General features: G+C 38.8%; 1 protein-coding gene and 1 long non-coding RNA gene across 23 annotated transcripts in view; one reads left to right on the forward strand and one right to left on the reverse strand.

Annotated features, from left to right (window-relative positions):
* Positions 1–21,058, forward strand: part of HECW2 (HECT, C2 and WW domain containing E3 ubiquitin protein ligase 2) — a 358,619-nt gene that overhangs the window by 330,168 nt on the left and 7,393 nt on the right. For 12 of the 13 annotated variants that reach the window (XM_081813946.1, XM_031038270.2, XM_081813941.1 and 9 more), the window contains 5 exons: positions 2,284–2,413; positions 3,569–3,715; positions 4,362–4,476; positions 7,490–7,575; positions 8,544–8,656. In XM_081813946.1, coding sequence (XP_081670072.1) covers positions 2,284–2,413; positions 3,569–3,715; positions 4,362–4,476; positions 7,490–7,575; positions 8,544–8,656 — 591 coding nt within the window. Of the gene's footprint in view, positions 1–2,283; positions 2,414–3,568; positions 3,716–4,361; positions 4,477–4,649; positions 5,465–7,489; positions 7,576–8,543; positions 8,657–21,058 lie in introns of those variants that run through there. The other variant, XM_081813948.1, reaches the window with a different exon arrangement.
* Positions 1–21,058, reverse strand: part of LOC145720494 (uncharacterized) — a 40,298-nt gene that overhangs the window by 16,282 nt on the left and 2,958 nt on the right. For 4 of the 10 annotated variants that reach the window (XR_014143434.1, XR_014143432.1, XR_014143429.1 and 1 more), the window contains exons 3-4: positions 11,114–14,553; positions 7,798–8,617 (exon numbers count right to left, since the gene is read on the reverse strand). This is a non-coding gene — a long non-coding RNA (uncharacterized LOC145720494). Of the gene's footprint in view, positions 1–5,502; positions 6,606–7,797; positions 8,618–11,113; positions 14,554–21,058 lie in introns of those variants that run through there. The other 6 variants (XR_014143438.1, XR_014143433.1, XR_014143437.1 and 3 more) reach the window with 6 other exon arrangements.

Consider the following 21,058-nt stretch of genomic DNA (forward strand, 5'->3'; position numbering starts at 1 on the left):
ACCTGCTTTCTGTAAAATGGAAGCCTAGACTTCAAATGAAAACAAAGTATTTCTAATGGGTTCTTAAGAGGTTCAGTAAGAAGACTTTTTGCTTTCCTCCCTTTTGGTGTCTGGGCAGATGAAACCTTGGGCATCTGGGCACTGTCCATCTGCCTCTCTGGTTCTGCTGGTCCCATTTTGCATCTTCCCATTTCACTGCCTTCTCTCATCTTCTCATATAAGCTTCCTGAAAGAGTAGTCTGTGCCGACGTGCCCTCAACACACTTTAGCCTGGCTTCCTTCCCACCAGTAACCTATAGAAGCTTTTAAAGAATATCTTTTAGTCCTTATCTTACTGGACCATTCTGCTGCTTCTGATACTGTTGACTGCCCCAAACCCCAGCCCCATGCATTTACTTTGAGTCTTTCCTCCACTGGTGTCCCTGGAAATGCAACTTCTCCCGTGTACCTAGTCATGGGAGATACTGGCACAGTTCATGGCGCTGGTATCCCAGGTCACTGGTCAGAAATCGGGAGTCACCCTCAAACAGAGATGGCAAATACACAGCACCTAGTCTACTCTTCCTTACCTCCCACTCCATTGCCATAGTGTAGTTCACAAATCGTTTATGGTCCTTTTTCCCACTGAACTCGTTGTGGCCTCAGGGAGTTTTTCAACTTACAGCCCTCGAGACTGGCAATTAATCAGAGTTGGCTTGCAACATGAGTTCATTTGCCACCCCATTTTGATATCCTTCTTTATGCCCCCCAATAAAACCATTTACTAATGCCCACGTTTACCTCCTAAATAAGTCTTAAGTGCATCTTCTCCTGTCCACCCTTAATAGCTGTGCCCTAAATATGAAACTCTTATTTTATTTTGGCCAGATTACTATGGTGGTCTACCTAATTGTCTCCACCATCTAATGATAACCACCCCTCCCCCCATTTTAAGTAATCCTCTATACTCTGACTTCCAGAAAGAACAATTCAAAATCACATCTCACATCTGATCATGTCATTTCCTGTCTAAAATTTTTCAGTAGTTCTGAAGCACCAAGATCCTTAAAATGATATTCAAAGGCTGGTCCCAGCGACCTTCTTCAGCCTTCTCTGGAAATTCTGCCTTGCAGTTAACTCTTGGATCCTGCCAGTGTGCTTGAGTATTCTTATACTCCATGCTCTTGTGCTTTGCTCGTGTTTGTCTCTCCTTCTCCCTTCTTTCTGTTTCCCCTTCTCCTCCTCTTCATTCATTTCCCTTTACCTCTCTAGATTTTAAAAGAGCCTACAAATTTTGATGTAGGTATTATCTACTCCAGAAAGGTTTCCCTGAATCACCAAGTTGAAGTTAACATCCTGCATTCTTGCTGTGAGAGCTTCCTGTATCTACCTTATATGTTTTTTTTAATTGGAGTGTAACATACATATAAAAAATACACAAATTATAAGTGTTACCCACCCTAGGCTATCACCATCACCTTGTATTAGTTTACCCATTTTTGTACCTGTCTCCCCAGCTAGATCACTAGCTCCTTGAGGGCAGTAACTGTTTATCAAGTAGCTGTTAAGATGTATGGCACATACTAATAAATGTTTAGAAAGAACCAAACAAAATGACCTTTGAAATTGGGCTGATGGGAGCAAATCAATTGTTACCACCTTAAAATAGGGCCATACAATAGTAACTCCACCTTATGTAGACCTCTCTCCATGATAAAAAAAAAAAAAAATAGAAGTATTGAAAACCATTATAATTGTAGAGAGATTCTGTGGCTTTCTGTTTTTAGAAACATGGAAAGAGTAAGGACCATAAAGAAAAAGGAAGATACATGTGAATGTGGATCACAGAACCTAGTCTTTGAGAAAAAATAACCAAGTTAAAATACAGTATAGAAACATAAAAAAATTTCAGATTAGGAGAATGATGTTTTAAGGTAGTATAACATAGCCAAAATAATATGGGACTCAAGTTGTCAACCTGAGTTCCAGTTCCTGCTCTGGCATTAATTGTGAATGACTGGGTAAGTGGCAGCCACTCTTTGCACCCCAGTTCTGTGTCTGTAAAAGAAAGTATAGGCTGGTTGATTTAAGGCATTTTATGTATCCAGATTTTTAAATCTTATACCAGATTTCTGAATTATTTCGCTAGTTTGGTTACTGAATTTGACTAAGAACATTCCAGGAATCACTGTCTATTTAGATGATCTTGTACTTGTATTTAATTTTTAGTATCTTTCCTTGTGTCTTTGGAGTTTTGCTAAGAGTCATACCTACACATTTGTTTCTATCTGTTTGTCATCTTAGTCTGTGTGACCTGAGTGATCTAGAATACCTTGACGAAGAGTTCCACCAGAGCCTGCAGTGGATGAAAGACAATGACATCCATGACATCTTGGATCTTACATTCACTGTGAACGAAGAAGTTTTTGGGCAGGTCTGTGTATGTGACTCACTGGTGACTAAGTGTGGTAATTAAAGACTATTGGTTGGTGAAGAATTAATATTCCATGTGACTTCCTCTGGAGGAGCACTAGATCTTTTTAAGAGGAGAAAAACAAACTGGATTAATCAGTGGTCAGTTTTAAAATGAAGGCTAACATCATACACTTACTTATTGGTGGCTTCAACCCAGGTTTATGTACAGTTACAATAATTTTGGTTACAAAGATTATTTTAATGCCAACTGCAGACTAAGGTGTTCTAATTTACAGATTGTGGTAATTGTGTGTTACAAGCTATATAACTATTTCTGTGTCATAAGCAATCTTCTTTTTATTTCCAACTAAATTATCCACATAAGATATTAGAATTGCCTTGTATAAAATATAACTTTTAAAAGTCCATGTTACCCCAGAGTTGAATATTAAATTATTTAATTGACATTTGTACTTAACTGTCATTCATATTTAAGAATGGAAATTGATTATTTTGAAGCTGAGGGAAGGTAAATAATGTTTTGGTGAAGGTTTGAAATTGTATTGGCTTTTTCCAAAGTTGGTGGAAGAGTTGGTTAAAAGATTTCTTTCAGAAATTGTATACTGGTTCATAAGTAATATTCTTATTTAGACATTAGTATTTGGCCAGTCTTCTAAATTTTGTGTTTTGGAAAAGAAGTTCTCAATTTAACGTTCACTTGAATGTAATTCTGCTTCATTAAAGTAAATCTTTACTTAAATATTGGCTTTCTATATGTCGTTGATTCTGAACCCTAACAGAATTTGTGAAAATATGTTTTTGCCAAACATTCAAATAGCAGTGGGCCAGAATCTGGAGCCAGTTTATTTTCATTTAGAAGATTTTTAGTCAGGATTTAAAAGTTAACCTTCAGCACTTGCGATATATAGATTTTTAACCACTGAGGCTTTCAGACATCAGCTCATGCCTAGTTTTTCCGGAGCATCGGCGTGTGCCTGGGCTCCCTGTGGCTCCATGGGGTGCCTTCCCCTGCTGCTTGTGGGATGTGCCCCGGGGCCAAGGCAGCAACAAGTACCTAGATGGCCGATTTCGGCTCACTGGGAGCAGTGTTCTTATCTCATCAAGAATGTTGCTTTATGTTCAGTCCTTTTTTTTTTTTTTTTTTAAATCTCAGATTACCGAACGAGAATTAAAACCAGGGGGTGCCAATATCCCGGTCACAGAGAAGAACAAGAAGGAGTACATCGAGAGGATGGTGAAATGGAGGATTGAGAGGGGCGTCGTACAGCAAACAGAGAGCTTAGTGCGCGGCTTCTATGAGGTAAAGACAGTGGGAATAGGGTTTTGCAGACTGATTTCTGTGATACCACAGTCCATCTGACTGTACTCTGTATGCAATATTTCCCTCTTTCTTTTGTTGGATTTACTATTGCTCTTTCAATTTAAAAACTCCAATATATTTTTTATATGTTTCAAGAACACAAAAAAGGCTTAATGCTCTGTTACAAGAGATCACTGAAATAAAATGATCTGAATTCAAGTAGCATTTCATGACTTAAGGACCACTAATAACATTTAAGTCATACATCTTACTCATGCTTAGATACGGGTAATCACACCTCATGCTTGATATGTGAAATGATTGTATCTGAGGGTTCAAATGAGTTCTTACAAATACTCCATGTGACTTCCTCTGGAGGAGCACTAGATCTTTTTTCAAGGAGAAAAACGAACTGGATTAATCAGTAGTCAGTTTTAAAATGTAAATTGTGTTGAGGAAAAGATATTAATCTTGTACTAAAAATACCTTATATTTGTTGAGAGCTTTACAGTTTTCAAGTGCCTATACAGAGTGCTTCCAGAATATTCCTAAACCTCCTTGTGTCCTCCTTTTCTGATGAGGCTTAATTATAGCTGAGATTTCTCCTGATTCAAAAGCCGTGCCCTGCATTCTTTTTATTCCACAGGTGGTGGATGCCAGGCTGGTGTCTGTTTTTGATGCAAGAGAACTGGAACTGGTCATCGCAGGCACAGCTGAAATCGACCTGAGTGACTGGAGAAACAACACGGAATATAGAGGAGGTGAGATGTGATTTAGAGATGGCTGGATTTTTAAGTTTCGTATTAAGGGAAGCCAGTGGTTAGCATTGCCAGTCTCTGAATCCAGGACAGGCAAAGCACTTTGGATTCTAATCATAGGTCTGCTGCAGTCTCCTCTGAGACCTTGGGCAACATACATTCTCTTCTGTTCCTAGTTACCTCATCTATCAAGTGGAGGAAGGACTGTACACCTCATCTAAGAATGTCGTAATTCCTAATTGTTGGTGAAGAAATGTGACCATAAGAACACTAATTAATTGTTTTATGGTGTTGTGAGTGAAACCCTAAGGAGCTCACATCCAGCTGGTCAAACTCCACCTCTCCTACCTTCATTCTAAACCTTGAAGTCACACATCCTCTGAGCCTCCTAATGAGCAAACACGGTTTTTCTACATTTCACTGAACTATTTCCAGCTATAATTCATATATGTGAGACACATAAATGGAATAAGACATGGTTCTCAAAATTCAAGATGTTTATTGAAAAGGCCCTTCTAAATTCAAGCATTAAGTTCAACTGAAAAGGAAACTACTGTAAGATTAGTTAAAAGCTGGATTATATGACAATTCACCACATGGGAAGCTTTACAAGTGGCATTTCTGTAGATCACTATAAGTTTTCAATTAGTAATTGCGCTTGAAGCCATTGGAATTTGATTGCTGAGTCAATACACTTTGAAAGGGACCTGATGATGACCCAGAGTTAAAGTTTTTATTCCATAATTTTAAGCAAAGAAAGAATACATTTTCTGAAACTTATTGCAGGGTGATAGTTTTCAGAAAGTTATGACAAAGAGCAGTTGTGTTTTGTTTTGATTTTGGTTTTTGGTTTTTAACTCAACTCAGAATGTAAAAGGTTAGCAGTAGTTCTGAACTTGGGAGTGAAAAATACAAACTTGAAGTCACCGAATTAATCACTCAGCAGAATAAACTGAAAGCTAAACATATCTCCAGTTATCTGTACATTGAAACAGAGATTTTTTTATTTTAAAGATTTTATTTCTTTGACAGAGAGAGACACAGTGAGAGAGGGAACATAAGCAGGGGGAGCGGGAGAGGGAGAAGCAGGCTTCCCGCGGAGCAGGGAGCCCGATGCGGGACTCGATCCCAGCACCCTGGGATCATGACCTGAGCCAAAGGCAGACGCTTAATGACTGAGCCACCCAGGCGCCCCTGAAACAGATTTTAAAACACTTTTTAAAGTGTAGAGTAGAATAAAAATACCTTAACATTTGCTAAATTGCTTTTGTTCTTGCCTTGGCTCTTTCAACTCATCGCTTGCCGTGGGCTGGCCTTGCTCCCCCATTTTCTCTGAAAGGCAGTATTAAATTGCAGTCTCTCTTGCTGCTATTTCTGAAACCAATTGCTGCAATGTGTCTTTTCCAGCTGGCCCCATGTATAATCCATATACAACCTTGGTCATTATAACTTCGTTAACCAAACTCTTTTTATGAACTAGAACACAGTTTCTCCAGCATGCTACAAAACTCGCATCTTACCATAAATGTCATTAGCTCTTCCACGCCAGGAGATTCTAATAGCAATGCTGTTAATCAAATCAGCCATTTTTGTATTTATATACTGTAAGCTTTTATTCACTGTATATGTCTAATCAAGTCCCCGTTTCCATGGTTATTGTAAATCTTGCCAAATGAAATCCTTGGGAAGACAGTGCTCCAGTGGGGGGGGGGGGGGCAGGGGAATGGGTGAGATACCCAGCTGTTTGCTAACCCAACTAGTTGGCACTGAATGAAGAGGCAGCTTTGCTGCCAATTGCCATATGTTCATAAAGCAGCTGTTTATAGAGAATATGAAGAGACATTTTCTGTCTTCCTCCTCCAGAAGGTTTGGCACAAACAGCAAAGGAGAAGCAGAAAGGGGCCAATTCATAAGGTCAGAAAAGCTATAAAGAGCCAGTGTACTTATTTTATAGATGAGAAAACTATTTGCTCAGCACCAAATAGCTAGTCTCTGCCAGATGGACGTGGAGCCTATACATCACCGTGTCCAATAGAAGTATGTTCACCCTTCACTTGGATCCCTTTCTTGTCCAAAGGGCACTCAGCATCACTGATCCAATAAGGCAAAATTCCCCCCAAATTCTGCAACCACTGAAACATGTGAGCAAAAATTCAAATTAAAATCGTTTTTACCCACCTTTGCTTTGGACTTATTTCTGCTTAGAATTAGAGTGGCTTTATCACATTGTGCATGTCAGTTAATTGGTTAGATCACTAATTGTATCTTAATCCTCATCAGCCCTCTCTCTGAACTTAAATTTTCTTCACTGAAAGATTTTGGAATCTACAATACTGCCTTAATCCACCCCGGGGATGATACTTTTGATATTTTATTAAATTCTACTAAAGTATGGAATAAAAATAACATTTAAATTAATGATTATTTGGGATTTATTAGTTGAAGAAATTAATAAAATTACTTTTTTATTAATAAAAGTGATTTGATTTAAAAATATGAACATTATATGTAATTTTAAAATTGTTTGCAATTATGTATTTATTTGCATAATTATTTGATTAGTGTGTCTCTCCTTTACCAGAAGCCCTGTAAGGGTCTGTTTTCTTTGCCTCTGTTACCTCCAAGCTTACTACAGTGTTTGGTATAGTGATACTTGAAAATTATTTCTTAAATGAATGACCAAAAGAGTTAAGCATTTCCAGTAACAGCAGTTATCTTTTTCAGAAATGATATGGTTAAAATAACAACTTTGTTGGTCTTCTCTCCACTTGTTTTATTTACTGACCACTAAATGGAAATAGAGGCCCCCTCGCTTCATTTAGTGTTGTTTTTGACTTTTGACACTCATATGATTATATCTACAGTGTTATTTCTTAGTCTTAAATTCATAAACAACCTTTAAAGAATCCAAGATGATGATTTATGTCTGGAGGTCTTTTGTTGACATGTCATGGTGTCATGTCATCCTAACACAGAAAAGTTAAAGTAATATGGGCTTTCCTGATTGGTTTGATAGGATATCATGACAATCATATTGTAATTCGGTGGTTCTGGGCTGCCGTGGAAAGATTCAACAATGAACAACGACTAAGGTTGTTACAGGTAAGATGCCACTAGTTAATCTTTTTAATGAATTAATATGATTATTGTTGGAATTGCATATTTTTTATAATTGCTAAGTACTCAATAATTATACTCCATGCTTATCTGCAAATGGCAGATACATTATTTCAGACTCTTCTGATTGTGTGTTCTGTGGCTCCATCAGCATGCAGAACATCCCCAACCAAGTCCAAGTATTTCATTAGAATTTTGAGGACATACCAATTCCAGTCCGAGAATCCCAGGAAAAACACCTGGCTTCAGGGCAATTGGTCCCTTCAAGAAGAGATCCCAGGGCACTCTGCAGGGCAACATCCCTAGCAATAGAAAGAGGGCTTTCAATCCCTTAAGAAGTAACCAGGTCTTTGATAAAGAATCCTTTCTTTTCTTCCATCTAACTTTCCACAAACTTGAGATAACAATGAAGTTCAAGGACACTGGAAAAGCTAGCTAATTATTTTCTGGCAGTGTTTATAGTTACGTGGCAATTGCTGGTTTATTGCGGTCAAAGAAATATCAAACATGAGTAAGCCTTCTGTATACTTAGGCTCAGTCTTACAAGTAGCCTTTGGATCAAGGATCTGGTCCTCAGACTTATTCACCTCAAATTGATCGGGGACTGATGCTAAGGAGACTTAGGTTAATTGACACTTTATTAATCTATAATGGGAAATATACCCAGTTTAGTCTTCTGAGCTGGTTAGCTGTACAGGATGCTTTATCTGCTACAAACCCTCTGCATCCCCTTCCCCTTTTTAATGCACTGTCTTTCCTTTGTATTCCCCAGCTCTTCGTCCAAATTCCTGTGTTAGGTTATTCTGCGCCCATAGAGTTTAACCTTCAGGCTTTCCCACCAGTGAGCAACCTGTTGCTCTTCCCAAAGAGCCGTGCATGTGAATGATACCATGTGTTTCTTAGCAGCTAGTTTCTTGGTTTCACCATATCCTTCTGTTTTCTTGGGTTAATAGTTTGTCACAGGCACATCCAGCATTCCCTATGAAGGATTTGCTTCTCTCCGAGGGAGTAATGGCCCAAGAAGATTCTGTGTGGAGAAATGGGGGAAAATCACTGCTCTTCCCAGGTAAAATAAAAAACCACATTTCTTTACTGTCACTACAGTATTCTAGGGGAGACCTTTAACTTATGTATGTATTGATTAATTACTGTTTTCATGTTAAAAGTTTTGGAGAGTGGAAAAGAGCTTTTAGAATGAATTTATCTTTGATTACCTTTCTAATTGGAGGAGTAAAAAATCTTCGTGTCATACTTAAAATCCATATATACGTATCTTTTCCTTCTTTTTTATTGAAGTAAAATTGACACATGCTGTTACATTAGTTTCAGGTGTACAACATAATGATTTGACAAATCTGTATGTTATGCTATGCTCCCAAGTGTAGCTCCCATCTGTCCCAATACATTGCACTTACAGTATCATTGACTATATTCTCTATGCTGTGCCTTCTATTCCCATAACTTATTCTTTCAATAACTGGAAGCCTGTGTCTCCCACTCCCCTTCACTCATTTTGACCATTCTCCATTCCCCCTCCCCTCTGGCAACCATAAGTTTGTTCTCTGTATTTATGAGTCTCTTTCGGCTTTTTGTTTGTTTATTCATTTTGTTTTTTAGATTCCATATATAAGTGAAATCATAGGGTATTTGTCTTTCTCTGTCTGACTTATTTCACTTAACAGAATATACTCTAGGTTCATCCATGTTGGTTGCAAATGGTAAGATCTCATCCTTTTTATGGCTGTGTAGTAGTTGCGTGCACGTGTGTGTGTCCGCGTGCACGCGCATATATCCTTTTGAATTAGTGTTTTCATTTTCTTTGGGTAAATAAATACCCAGTAGTGGAATCACTGGATCATGTGGTATTTCTATTTTTAATTCTTTAAGGAACCTCCATACTGTTTTCCACAGTGGCTGTACCAGTTTCCATTCCCACCAACAGTGCACAAGGGTTCCTTTTTCTCCTCATCCTTGCCAACACTTATTATTTCTTGTCTTTTTTATTTTAGCCATCCTGACAGGTGTAATGTGATATCTCATTGTGGTTTTGATTTGCATTTCCTTGGTGATGGGTGATGTTGAGCATCTTTTCATGTGTCTGTTGGCCATCTGTATGTCTTCTTTGGAAAAATATCTATTCGGGTCCTCGACTCATTTTTAATCGTGTTATTTTTGGGTTTTGGTGTTGAGTTGTATAAGTTCTCTCTATATTTTGGCTATTAAGCTCTTATAGGATATATCATTTACAAGTATCTTCTTTTAAAATACAAAATGCGCCATAACCAAAGCATTTGTTAGCTTTAGTAAAACAATGTTGGTCATCACACAGTGGCTTCTTATGATTATGGCTCAAAGATTTAGATGTTCCCTGAAGCTCTCATTTTTAGTTTATATTAATAACTATTTAGAATCCCTTCACTAGAAACTGCCATTATGGTTTCTAAAGAATATTAAATCATGTTAATATACTCTATGCCTCCTTAGCTTAGATTGTATATGCCTTAATTCCATGTGAATGCTCTCTGCATTGCCTTCTCATTCATAATAAGATGATGCATTTCTCTGGAGTGACCAAAAATTGGTTTTCTATGACTGATAAATGTAAGAGCCTGTAAGGTAGTAGTTGTGAATGAAAGTGTTTGGGGATGAATGCAGATAACTAGAACTGAAACACAAAAAAAGGAGGGAGCAAATGAATAAAAGAGGAATGAAGAAGAGTTGGTTTTAGAGCTCCTTCATCTAATTAGCAGTAATAATACTGCATTTTTGAGGTAAAAAGAAGACTTCAGATTGCCTCTCATTTTACTAATAATAAAACTGCAATCTGGAGATGTTAAATGATCTTCCTAAGTGGTATTAGGTACCCCAAGATGTCATCCTGAGTTTCTTTAAGTACAAGCGACTTTGAGAAACCTATTATAACAAGACTTTCTTCTTAGCGATCACAAAACACTGTTTCTTAAGAATTATGTTCTAAGTCCCAACACATGAAAAGTGGGGCACTGAAAATACAGATACAGACTGCAATGAATGGTGCAAGCTCAGGACTGGCCTGAGCCTCCCCATTCACTTCGGGTGCATCTCAGTCTGGGAGCAGAGGCACTACATCCAAACACCTAAGTATTACCTGGCATACCTGATGTTCCAGATTGGGGAGACTGTAATTTCATTGTTTAAAGAAATGTTTTATTTTTTCCTGAATCATCCCCCCCACCTTAAACACATAAGCAGATTCACACTCTCTGACTAAGGGTTTTCACCATTCTGAGGAACTCAAGAATCAGCATCAAAGAGGCAGGAAGGGGCAGATTTACTGTGTCACCTTTCTCTTGAAATCTGTTTTTCTAAAGATTTGCTTTTGTAAAGTAGATGGAATAAACTGTAACAGTAAGCAGATATATCAGTTGTTCACATTTAATCACTGCAATTTTCACAAAACCTGGTGACCAGAGAAAGGTGATTTGATGTGGACATGAAACCTAGCTTTGGAGAGATTGGGCCATATCCCAGTTCTGTTGCTTACCTGCAGTGGGTCTTGGAGAAGTTGCTTCCTCTTCCTGAGCCTCTGTTTCCTTATTTACCTTGTAGGTTGGTAATTCTGAGGATTAAATGAAATAATACATGTAAAGCATTCACTGCTAACCCTGGCTCTGAGTAAGCATCCAGTTAATGGTGGCTGCCATATATCAGGCAGTAGCGTATTGGAAAGAGCACGGGATTGGGAGTCAGAAGACTTGGGTTCTAGGCCTGCCTCTGCCACCAGCTAACTCTGGAACCCGGAAGATCACTTGATGTGCAAAAGGCCAGGGAAAGAGGGTGGTGTATTAGTTTTGGTTGAGCAAGAAGTGACACTGACAGGTTGTCGAAAATCTTGGGGGTCAGGCTGCATTCACTTTTCTACTTCCCCCAAGAGCTCCAGGAAGTTCATGTGCTGACTCATTATAAATGATGGTGTTCTTCAGTATCATTGCATACTCACAGTTGGGCAACAGGCGTTGTTTCTTCCTTTCTTCAGTATGACCTAAGGTTGGTTCTAGATTCCTGGTTTTACCCAGATTGTAAAAAAGCATAAATAAAGATGATATGAAGCACATCAGGCAAGCAGACTATTTTCATATCTTAGCTATAATAAGCCCTAACTTTTTAGATCCGACAGGGAGAAAGAGCTATTTGGCTATTCTGCTTCACAGTTAGGCAGCTTATCTAGTGGAGAGGCATGAGCGCAGATCTAAGTGCTATGATACACCGGCTATCTGCTCCTCAGCAAGAGGCCAGATCCGTCTCTGAAGAAGAGGAATAACAATGCTGTGCTCAAAAAGTGTGTGACAAGTGCGTGAGAAAATGCATATGAGAGTCCTCAGGAATAAGAGCTATGTGCTTTTTAACCTTGGATCCTGAATCTTCTGTAAGCCACCCTACTGCTAGAGCTGTGAGAATGTGCTCCACAAAAAAAGTACACTTGGAGGAAAAACATAAAAAGAAGAACTTCAATGCATGACCATATAGAGTTTTATCAGAAGTGATTTCTTCACTGATAACATTGTCATCATCCTTCATGAAATGTGGGGTGTTACTTAAGTGTAAAAAAGATCTACAAGATCGGCTCTAGTCTGAAGAGGTTGTTTTAGATGACTGAGGCCACTTCTCCTACCATCAAAATAGATACACTGAAGCCATTTTTCCTGCAATTTCCTGGTAGGTTTAAGTTGCAGTCCTTAGGCATCTGCCTTCAGCTCAGGTCATGATCCCAGGGTCCTGGGATTGGGCTCCCTCCTCGGCGGGAAGCCTGCCTGCTTCTCCCTCTCCCACTCCCTCTGCTTGTGTTCCCTCTGTCGCTGTGTCTCTCTGTCAAATAAATAAAATCTTTAAGTTGCAGAACTGAAGAGCTGGTCTGTCTCATGCTGGTCAACCCCAATGTATTTCTTTTTCTTATTAATGAGACAGTATTTAACATGTGAAATTTGACATTGAACAGACCAGAGACAAAATGGATAGATGTCGTTCTCACTGACAAAATGCATTTTCTAAGAAGTCTGGCCTTGCCTCATGTCAGGCATGAGAAGCTGCACCCCAGAGAGCTGGAAGTGGCTGTGCAGGATGAGGGCGGGCACTTCTGGCAAACAGGAGGGCATCCTAGTCTTTCTAGACGTGGGTGATTGAGGGCCTTTCAACCTTTCTAGCAAGCAGATGTGAGTCTTATTTTCTCAGATTTCCTAGTCTCGCTTTGTGGTAGGCCTGCTCACACTATGGGCCAAGAAGTGTATTAAAGTATATAGGGTTGCCTCTGAAGCCAGTACATGCTGAATCCATGGCTCTTTTTCCTCTCTTGTGGTAGCGAAGTAACTAGAGACCCAGATGATAAATAATGATGGAGGCAGACGGGTGTCTCCGCAAAGGCTTAGAGCCTGAACGCATTACTGCACTTCCTCTGCTTTGCGGTTGGTAGTTAGCTCTGTGTTTGGAATGTCTGTAGATCTCCTATCCCCCAGTCTCTGATGGGCTTATGAGACCGTAGTTCACTATATGGCAATTGCTCTTCAACAAACAGGAGGCTCACATGCCAGCCTGGAAAATGCAGAGCAAGTCCTCTCTGCCACGATGGTATGGAGTTTCTGTATTAATCTCTGAGGGTTCTTGCCAAGTAGGATGATGGGCTGAGCAGTTGGAGAGCTGCAGTAATGAGGGGGGAGTAGTGGTTTTGTCGAAGGGGGGATACTTTCTGAAAATGGCTGTGTCTAGAGATTAATTATGAATGAAATGCCGACCCAAATTAAGAAATAAGCAAGAATTAATTATGAAATGAGTGTCTCGGGGAGATAGTTTTTCTAGTGGACTGGAGCTTTAAAAAATTATTTTTTTAAAGATATGATAACTTTTTTCATTTAGGAAACTCTGCTTTTTATTCTTATGAAAAGTTTTTACCAAAAAAATGCCAAGAAATTCTTGTTCTCCTCAGAAAGTCCCTCCATGCTATGACTCCCAGTGCATCTGTCACTCTGTCACCCCTTATTTCCTTCATAAGACTTACCCTAATTTAATCATTATGTTTAGTTATTGGTTTGCTCGTTATCTATCTCTCCCTCTAGGATATAAGCCTGTGAGAACAAGGACTTTGTTGCAATTGAATGTGGCTTTGCCCTCGTGTGGGGTCCTGGCACATAATTTGTACTCAATGAATATCGTTCTTAGGGAATTCTTTTTTTTTTTTTTTTAAGATTTTTATTTATTTATTTGAGAGAGAGAGACAGAGATAGCGAGAGAGAGCTTGAGCGGGGAGGAGAGGGAGAAGCAGACTCCCACTGAGCAGGGAGCCCGATGCAGGACTCAATCCCAGGACCCTGGGATCAACGACCTGAGCTGAAGGCAGACGCTTAACTGACTGAGCCACCCAGGCGCCCCGTTCTTAGGGAATTCTTAAACTTGGGTTATGACTGTGGACCACTCCAGACACACCAAAATCACTTTTATATCTCTGTATCTTCATCGGGGCAATTGAAGAAAATACGAGTAATTACAGTACAAAGCTGTCTTGAGAATGAACTCAGATAACACAGGCAGAGTGCTTAAAATGAGGCCTAACACATCATTCAATAAATTCAGCCATTATTACTATTGTTCCTAATACCAAGCCTTCAGAGCTGGCATGGTATTTTACCGCCTTTAGGTGTGCAAGAAATGTGTTATATCCACCCAGGATAGTTATATTTTTGTTTGGACTTCCAAGAGTTTTCATTCTGGAACTGTTCCTTACTGAGTTTTCTTCTATGGGGTTTAAATTCCCACATTTGACAAGGATGTCTTCTTCATCTTTTCCCAGAGCCAGCCACAGGCAAAGAAGTTACCTGCTCATAATGCATAGTTTGAAGAGTTTCTTCTGCTGGTTATCCCTGGATGCAGGAGTTCCCACTATGGGGACATTCCACACTGTATTTATAGATCCAGCTACATTTTAACCAAGGTGACCTATTGAAATAGGAATAAGACATTAGTTAGTTAGTAGATAGGATTCCTCTAAAAAAGCCTTTCGATACTCATGCATTAGTATGTGCAAAACCTTGTGGTAGATATAAATTGATCTCTGTCCATGTGGATCTTAACAGAGATGGAAGTAATAGGTACTTAAATGAACAGATAACCAACATCATTGGCCACAAAAGGGTATATGACAGTTGAGGAGTGCGGATAGTAAAGGCCAGAATTCCCTTCCCTTGACTCACATTTACTGAATCCCTGGTGAGGAATTCTGTACCACAGGTTACACAAATATTTGTGAACTAGTCTTAGCAGGAAGTCCTGCTGGTCTAAGAAGATATTAATAGGGATATTAGAGAAATTATGAATGTTTTAAGAATCCTAATGGAAGTTTTACCTTTATTTGTATTTCTAAATCTATCTAGGCTAACAAAACAATCACTGGATTACTTTAATTGAATTTTATCTTTCTTTGTGATTGGTAACTTTGAATTTCTCATGCTGATTACAAACTCTGAATTCATCATGTATCCCCCACCCATTTCATATATTCCCTGCTTTGTTTAATGGTACCTCTGCCATATGACTCCCATACCTAGTCACTAGCTACCTTTCATCTATGGAGTAAATGGAAAAGGTCTTTGCATGAACACACCTCACTTGGTGATGTGGTCTTGCCTCCCCAACTGGCTTATGGTCCAGCCTTGACTACTGTCACTCAAGTACTTTTTACTTCTCAAGTTTCCTGATGATGCAATGTTTCCCCATACTTCCAGGCAGTCTGCTAGGAACATCCTTCTCCTTGTTATTTATCCAGAAAAACCCTACACACCTACAGATCCTTCAAGTCTTGGCATGAATAGTATCCACTTAAAGCCTTTCCTGACTCTGCTGAGCAGACTTATAACTCAGTGTATTAAAATTGTTTGTGTGCAAGGCCACTCACATGGATCTTTTGGATTAATTAGACAAAGGTGTCTTGTAGTCTTATAGAGAAATGCAGCCCTGAGTTAGGGCTCAGGGTTTGGTGAGCAGAGCCAAAGGTAGGCTGGATTTCAGTGCCCATTCAACCCAGTCAGATAACCTAGTACAGAGTACAGACTGCACAAGCTGTAGGGGAGACCATTTGCTTTGCATATTTTGATGCCAGGGTGTAAACTGTCCTCATGGGCAGAGGCCAGACTTTTCTTCCTCATCTGCCAGGGGACAGCTCAGTGGCTCAGTAAGTATTTATAAATGAATGAAGGAATAAATGAAATGTGCAAATTTACAAATTAATTTTTAATTGTCAAAGCACTTTGTATGGGAAAGACAAGCTTTCAAAATATGGCATCTTCAAGGGGAGAAATAGTGAAAGAGGTTCTACAGGTGAACAGGCTTGGGTGCTGCCTGAAGAGTCATTGGACCCCCAAATTAGAGGCCCTGGAGAGCCCAGAGGAAGCCCCCCTTTGCCTACTCCACAGCCCAGCTCCAAGCTGACTCTGGCCCCTGCCACCAGCAGCCCTGACCACTAGAACTGCCGCCACACCTGCTTCCCTTAGGGAAAAGCCTGTGGACACTCTCTCACACAGGCAAAATGTGGACGTGACAGGTAATTTAGATCAGGACTACTCCCATTTCCAAAGAAATTTTGACATTAAAAAGCGATCTCTTCCAAGAGTCCTTAGGAATTTTCCAGAATGCTTGTATTTGTTTTTGATTTATTAATTACATGATGAAGAGGTGGGAAGAGGGGTAAGGAAACTGAAATCTGAAGGATTAGGCACCACTGCCAACTGAAAAAAAGAGAGTATTGATAAAGCACTTTCCAAATCATAATGCAAATAAAAATTGAAATTCATTTTAGATAGATTAAAATACATTTTATTTCTAGGACTACATCTACTAGATAAAATGAGGTCCATGGTTTTCTCCTTCTTTCTCCCTCTCTCTAGCCCTTGTTTTCTCTCTTAATTTAAAATCCTGATTGTAATTTCTTATTTGTCTTATATTTTGAGTCCTTATAAGCTACCAAAAATCAGTTCTGGGAAAATGGTGAATAAATTAATAAATAAGTAGAGAGAGAGAGAGAGATTCCTTAATCATTTAACTGATTGTGAAGATTTAGATGTAATTGTGATACTTCTGGCTCACTGGATTTGGATAATTGATTTGTCTATGTATAGGAAAGAAGAGAGGGTAAGCATGTGGCCTCCTGGTTAACATTTGAAGAATACAGAAAGCACCAAGAGATTCAGACCAGATGTCTGGAGGGCTTTAAATTTTCTTTATATTGATGCCAGTATGATTTCCCAAAGATGGGTTCAGACCTACCCTCCTCAAGTGGTTCTGGCTGCAAAGATTAAAATGAGGTAAACTCATTATAGCCTTAGTGTAGCTGGCTTTGAAAGATTTGAAAAATGTCCTTTTATTGAGACTGAATAACTGGATGTGCTTTTGCTGCCAATATCAACACAGTCCAAGGGCCCTCCTGTTATTTTCTGCTAGAGTTTTCTTAGGACATGGAATGGGGTGGGAGAGGGGGTGTGAAAAGCCTCAGAGGATTGTGTTTTGTTTTGCTTTTTTTTTTTTTTTTTTCCTGTTCTTGGCTCATACTGCAGGTTGATGGTAAATATTGGGCAACTTATTTAACCACACTATTCCTCAATTTCCTTATTAGCAATGCTGTCTTGTTTATAAGGAGTTTTGAAATTTTTGCAAGCATACAAAATGCTGGTGTAGATAGCCAATGTAGATATCTTATTTCTCATCCACTTGATGTCTCCAACAGTGGAGACCACCTGAATCTGACTCATTTGTAGTAATTGTTAAAATACAGATCCTTAGGCCCACGCTCAGATTTTCTGAATTAGAATCTCAGGGGGTACAGCCAAAAATCTCCATTGTAAACAAGCTTCTAGGGTGATTCTGATGCACTCCGTGTTCCTCAAGAGTTTCTCTGCTTTCTGGTGAGCCGGAGATAGAACTGAATGGTTTGAGCTAAGCCTAAAAATCCCCCGGTATCTCCCAGGGTTTTCTGGACTGACACTGACCTAATCCAGACTATTTTCCCCAGAGCTACTGCACACTGTTTGAGTCATTCATTTAAAAAATATTTGAAGCTTTATTTTGCCAATCCCTGTCCTCAGAATATCTAGTAGGATGTTAGGGCTAGCAGGTCAGTCAGGAGTAGGATGAAATTAACACTCAGACTTCCAAAAAGAACTGAAAGAACAGAGCCAATGAGCATTAGTCTTCCTGCTTTCGGTTTAATGTTGGACTTCCCCTAGGTTGGGATCCTATTTTTGATTTGGCCACTGACTCAACTTTGACCTTGGGAAAACCACTTAATCTTTCTGTAGTTTTCCCCTCCACAATATATTCTTTCTCCATCCTCATGAAACATTTTCTAGAGAAGCTGTTAAGTTTATTCAGAGGAAGAGTTCGGTTATCATAACCAAATGTTATACAACTAGATATAATTTACGAGGCAGTAATTATCTTAGATTATGGATCAGTAATGGTGATTGTGTCTTATGACTCAAGAGGATCAAAAAAGTTTGTCCAGTCCTTCCCTTTGTGTTGAGATCTGAGTCTTTAGAGAAAAGAGTACTCAGGCTTAAGGATTTACTGGGTAAGATGCTATAGAAACTGCAGAGAGACACGCAGAGTTCCTGTTTCTCTGCTCAGGAGCCTGGGAGAATGAGAGGAGAGCTGTTCGCTCCCAGCTGTGTCCCATTACCTGTCCCTGATGGGGTGATTCTACTGTATTACATTCATCACACTTACCTCCTTTTCTTGGACTAATTCTACTATCTTGAGACCTATAGTGATTTTCTATTGTTGCATAACAAATGACCACAAACTTAGTAGCTTAAAACACACAATTATATCACTGTTTCTGTGGATCAGGAGTCCACCCATGGCGTAGCTGGGTCTTTTGCTCAGCATCTCACAAGACTGAAATCAAGGTATCAGCTGGACTGCATTCTCACCTGGAGGCTCAAGTGGCGAAGGACCTTCTTTGCCAAGTTCTGCTTCAAAGCTCTTTTAGAATGTTGGCAGAATTGTAGCTATAGAATTCATGGCAGGTTACTTCAAATCCAGCAACAGTGAGAGTCTCTGACCTCCCCGATGCTTTTTTAAGGTCTTATTACCTAATTAGATCAGGCCAACTCAGGATCATCACCCTTTTGTTTAACTTAAAATCAACTGATTAGCTTTAGTTACATCTGAAATATGCCTTCACCTTTGCCATACTCCATGGGTTATAAGTGAGTTACAGGTCCCACTCACACTCAAGAGATGGGGCTTATACAAAGGCATGGGTCATGGTGGGTCATCTTACTATTCTGCCTACCACAAAACCACAATGAATTAAAATTCTACAACTGAGTATGTGCAAGAACTTAATTGGGGACTTGAAACATTGAATGAATTCTCATTCCCATGTATGTGACTGTTTTGTTAATTCTTAATTAGCTAAAAATAGCCTTCAGTTAAGGGAAAGTATTTGGTTGTCAAGAGGGAAGGAACAGGCTTAACAAGAGTGTGATAGATAAATTGTGTCCTGTCCTAAGCAACTAAAACATTAATTAGGGATTATTGCATATCTAGAGAATGGGTCATCCTGAATTATTTTTATTTCCCAGTCCACCCAGTATGACTCAATTCATGAAAATGAGTTCACTCATATTTATTCAAGATTACAACTATGGGTTACTCTTTTAAGAAGAGTTGTCCCCAAAGTCAACCTATAACACTTTTTGATACACCAACACTACCAAGAAAAGCATAGACAACAAAACCTCCTACTAGGTGTAAGCAATAGTGATCGCCTTTTCAACACATTTCTTATCAACACACTGAAGATAGAATGACAATGTATCAGATTAATATTGTTCTGTAAATAAAATGCATAACTAAATTAAAAAGTGAACAGGCTGAAAGAGATTAGCAGGAGATAATGCAAGAGTTAATCTCTTACGAACCATGAGAGACTATGGACTCTGAGAAACAACTGAGGGTTCTAGAGGGGAGGGGGATGGGGGGATGGGTTAGCCTGGTGATGGGTATTAAAGAGGGCACGTTCTGCATGGAGCACTGGGTGTTATGCACAAACAATGAATCATGGAACACTACATCAAAAACTAATGATGTAATGTATGGTGATTAACATAACATAATAAAATAAAATTTTAAAAAAGAGTTAATCTCTTTATTTTGTAGTTTTTATACAAATCAATAAGAAATCCTGAAGCTTTAAATGACAAATGGACTTCACACTCATAGGATGGCTATTATAAAAATAATAATAGTAATAACAAGTATTGATGAGGAAGTAGACAAATTGGAACCCTTGTGCACTGCTGATAGGAATGTAGAATGATACAGCTACTATGGAAAACGGTATGACAGCTCCTTAAAAGATTTACAATAGAATTGCTACATGATCCAGCATTTTCACTTCTGGGTATATACATAAAAGAATTGAAAACAGGGACTTGAATGGATATTTGTACACCAATATACATAAGATTTTTTTATAATAGCCAAAAGATGGAAACAACCCAAGTGTCCATCGATGGACGAATGGATTAACAAAATGCGGTATATACCTACAATGGAATATTGTTCAACCTTAAAAAGAAAGGAAATTCTAACCCATGTTATAACATGGACCTGGAAAACATTATGCTAGGTAAAATAAGCCAGTCACAAAGGACAAATATTGTATGATTCCACATACCTGAGGTACCTACTATAGTCAAATTCACAGAAAATAGAACTGTGGTTGCCGGGATGGGAGAGGATGGGAGTTAGTGTTCAATGGGTACAGAGTTTCAGTCTGGAAAGATTTAAAAGTTTCAGAGATGAGTGGTAGTGATGGTCACAAAACACTGTCAGTGTACTTAACTGCTGCAGAACTGTGCATTTAAAAATGGCTAAATGTCTATCAATTTTATGTGATGTGTATTTTATCACAATTTAAAAAAAAACTTGAAAAGATAAACAGGCCAAGGAGATGAACATGTAGGTCACAGAATAGGAAATGTTACAAGCAAGGTGACTTGGAGAAAGATGCTCAGCTATGTTGGTAACCAAAGAAATGAAACATTTTAAATTTTATTTAAAGGAGTATCATCTTTTAGTCTAATGGGATAATGAGTATTATGTGTCTAGCACACAAAGTCTGGAATATAATTATATTCAAAACATATTTTACTTCTCTCCTTCTTCCTGTTTCCCTAGAACAGAGATAAAGTCTTCATTTAATAATTCTATATTTCTTTTAAAAAATTCTATACAAAAGATAGATTTTAAATCATTCCTGGGACTCTTAGTATGCTAGGTCAATTTTTAAAAAAGTAAACTTTTTTTTTTTTTTTATTCTTATGTTAATCCCCATACATTACATCATTAGTTCTAGATGAAGTGTTCCATGATTCATTGTTCGAGCACAACACCCAGTGCTCCAAGCAGAACGTGCCCTCCTCAATACCCACCACCAGGCCAA

This window comes from Leptonychotes weddellii, chromosome 3 (assembly GCF_054177405.1).
Source record: "Leptonychotes weddellii isolate Sample4059 chromosome 3, ASM5417740v2, whole genome shotgun sequence".
Lineage (NCBI taxonomy): Eukaryota > Metazoa > Chordata > Mammalia > Carnivora > Phocidae > Leptonychotes > Leptonychotes weddellii.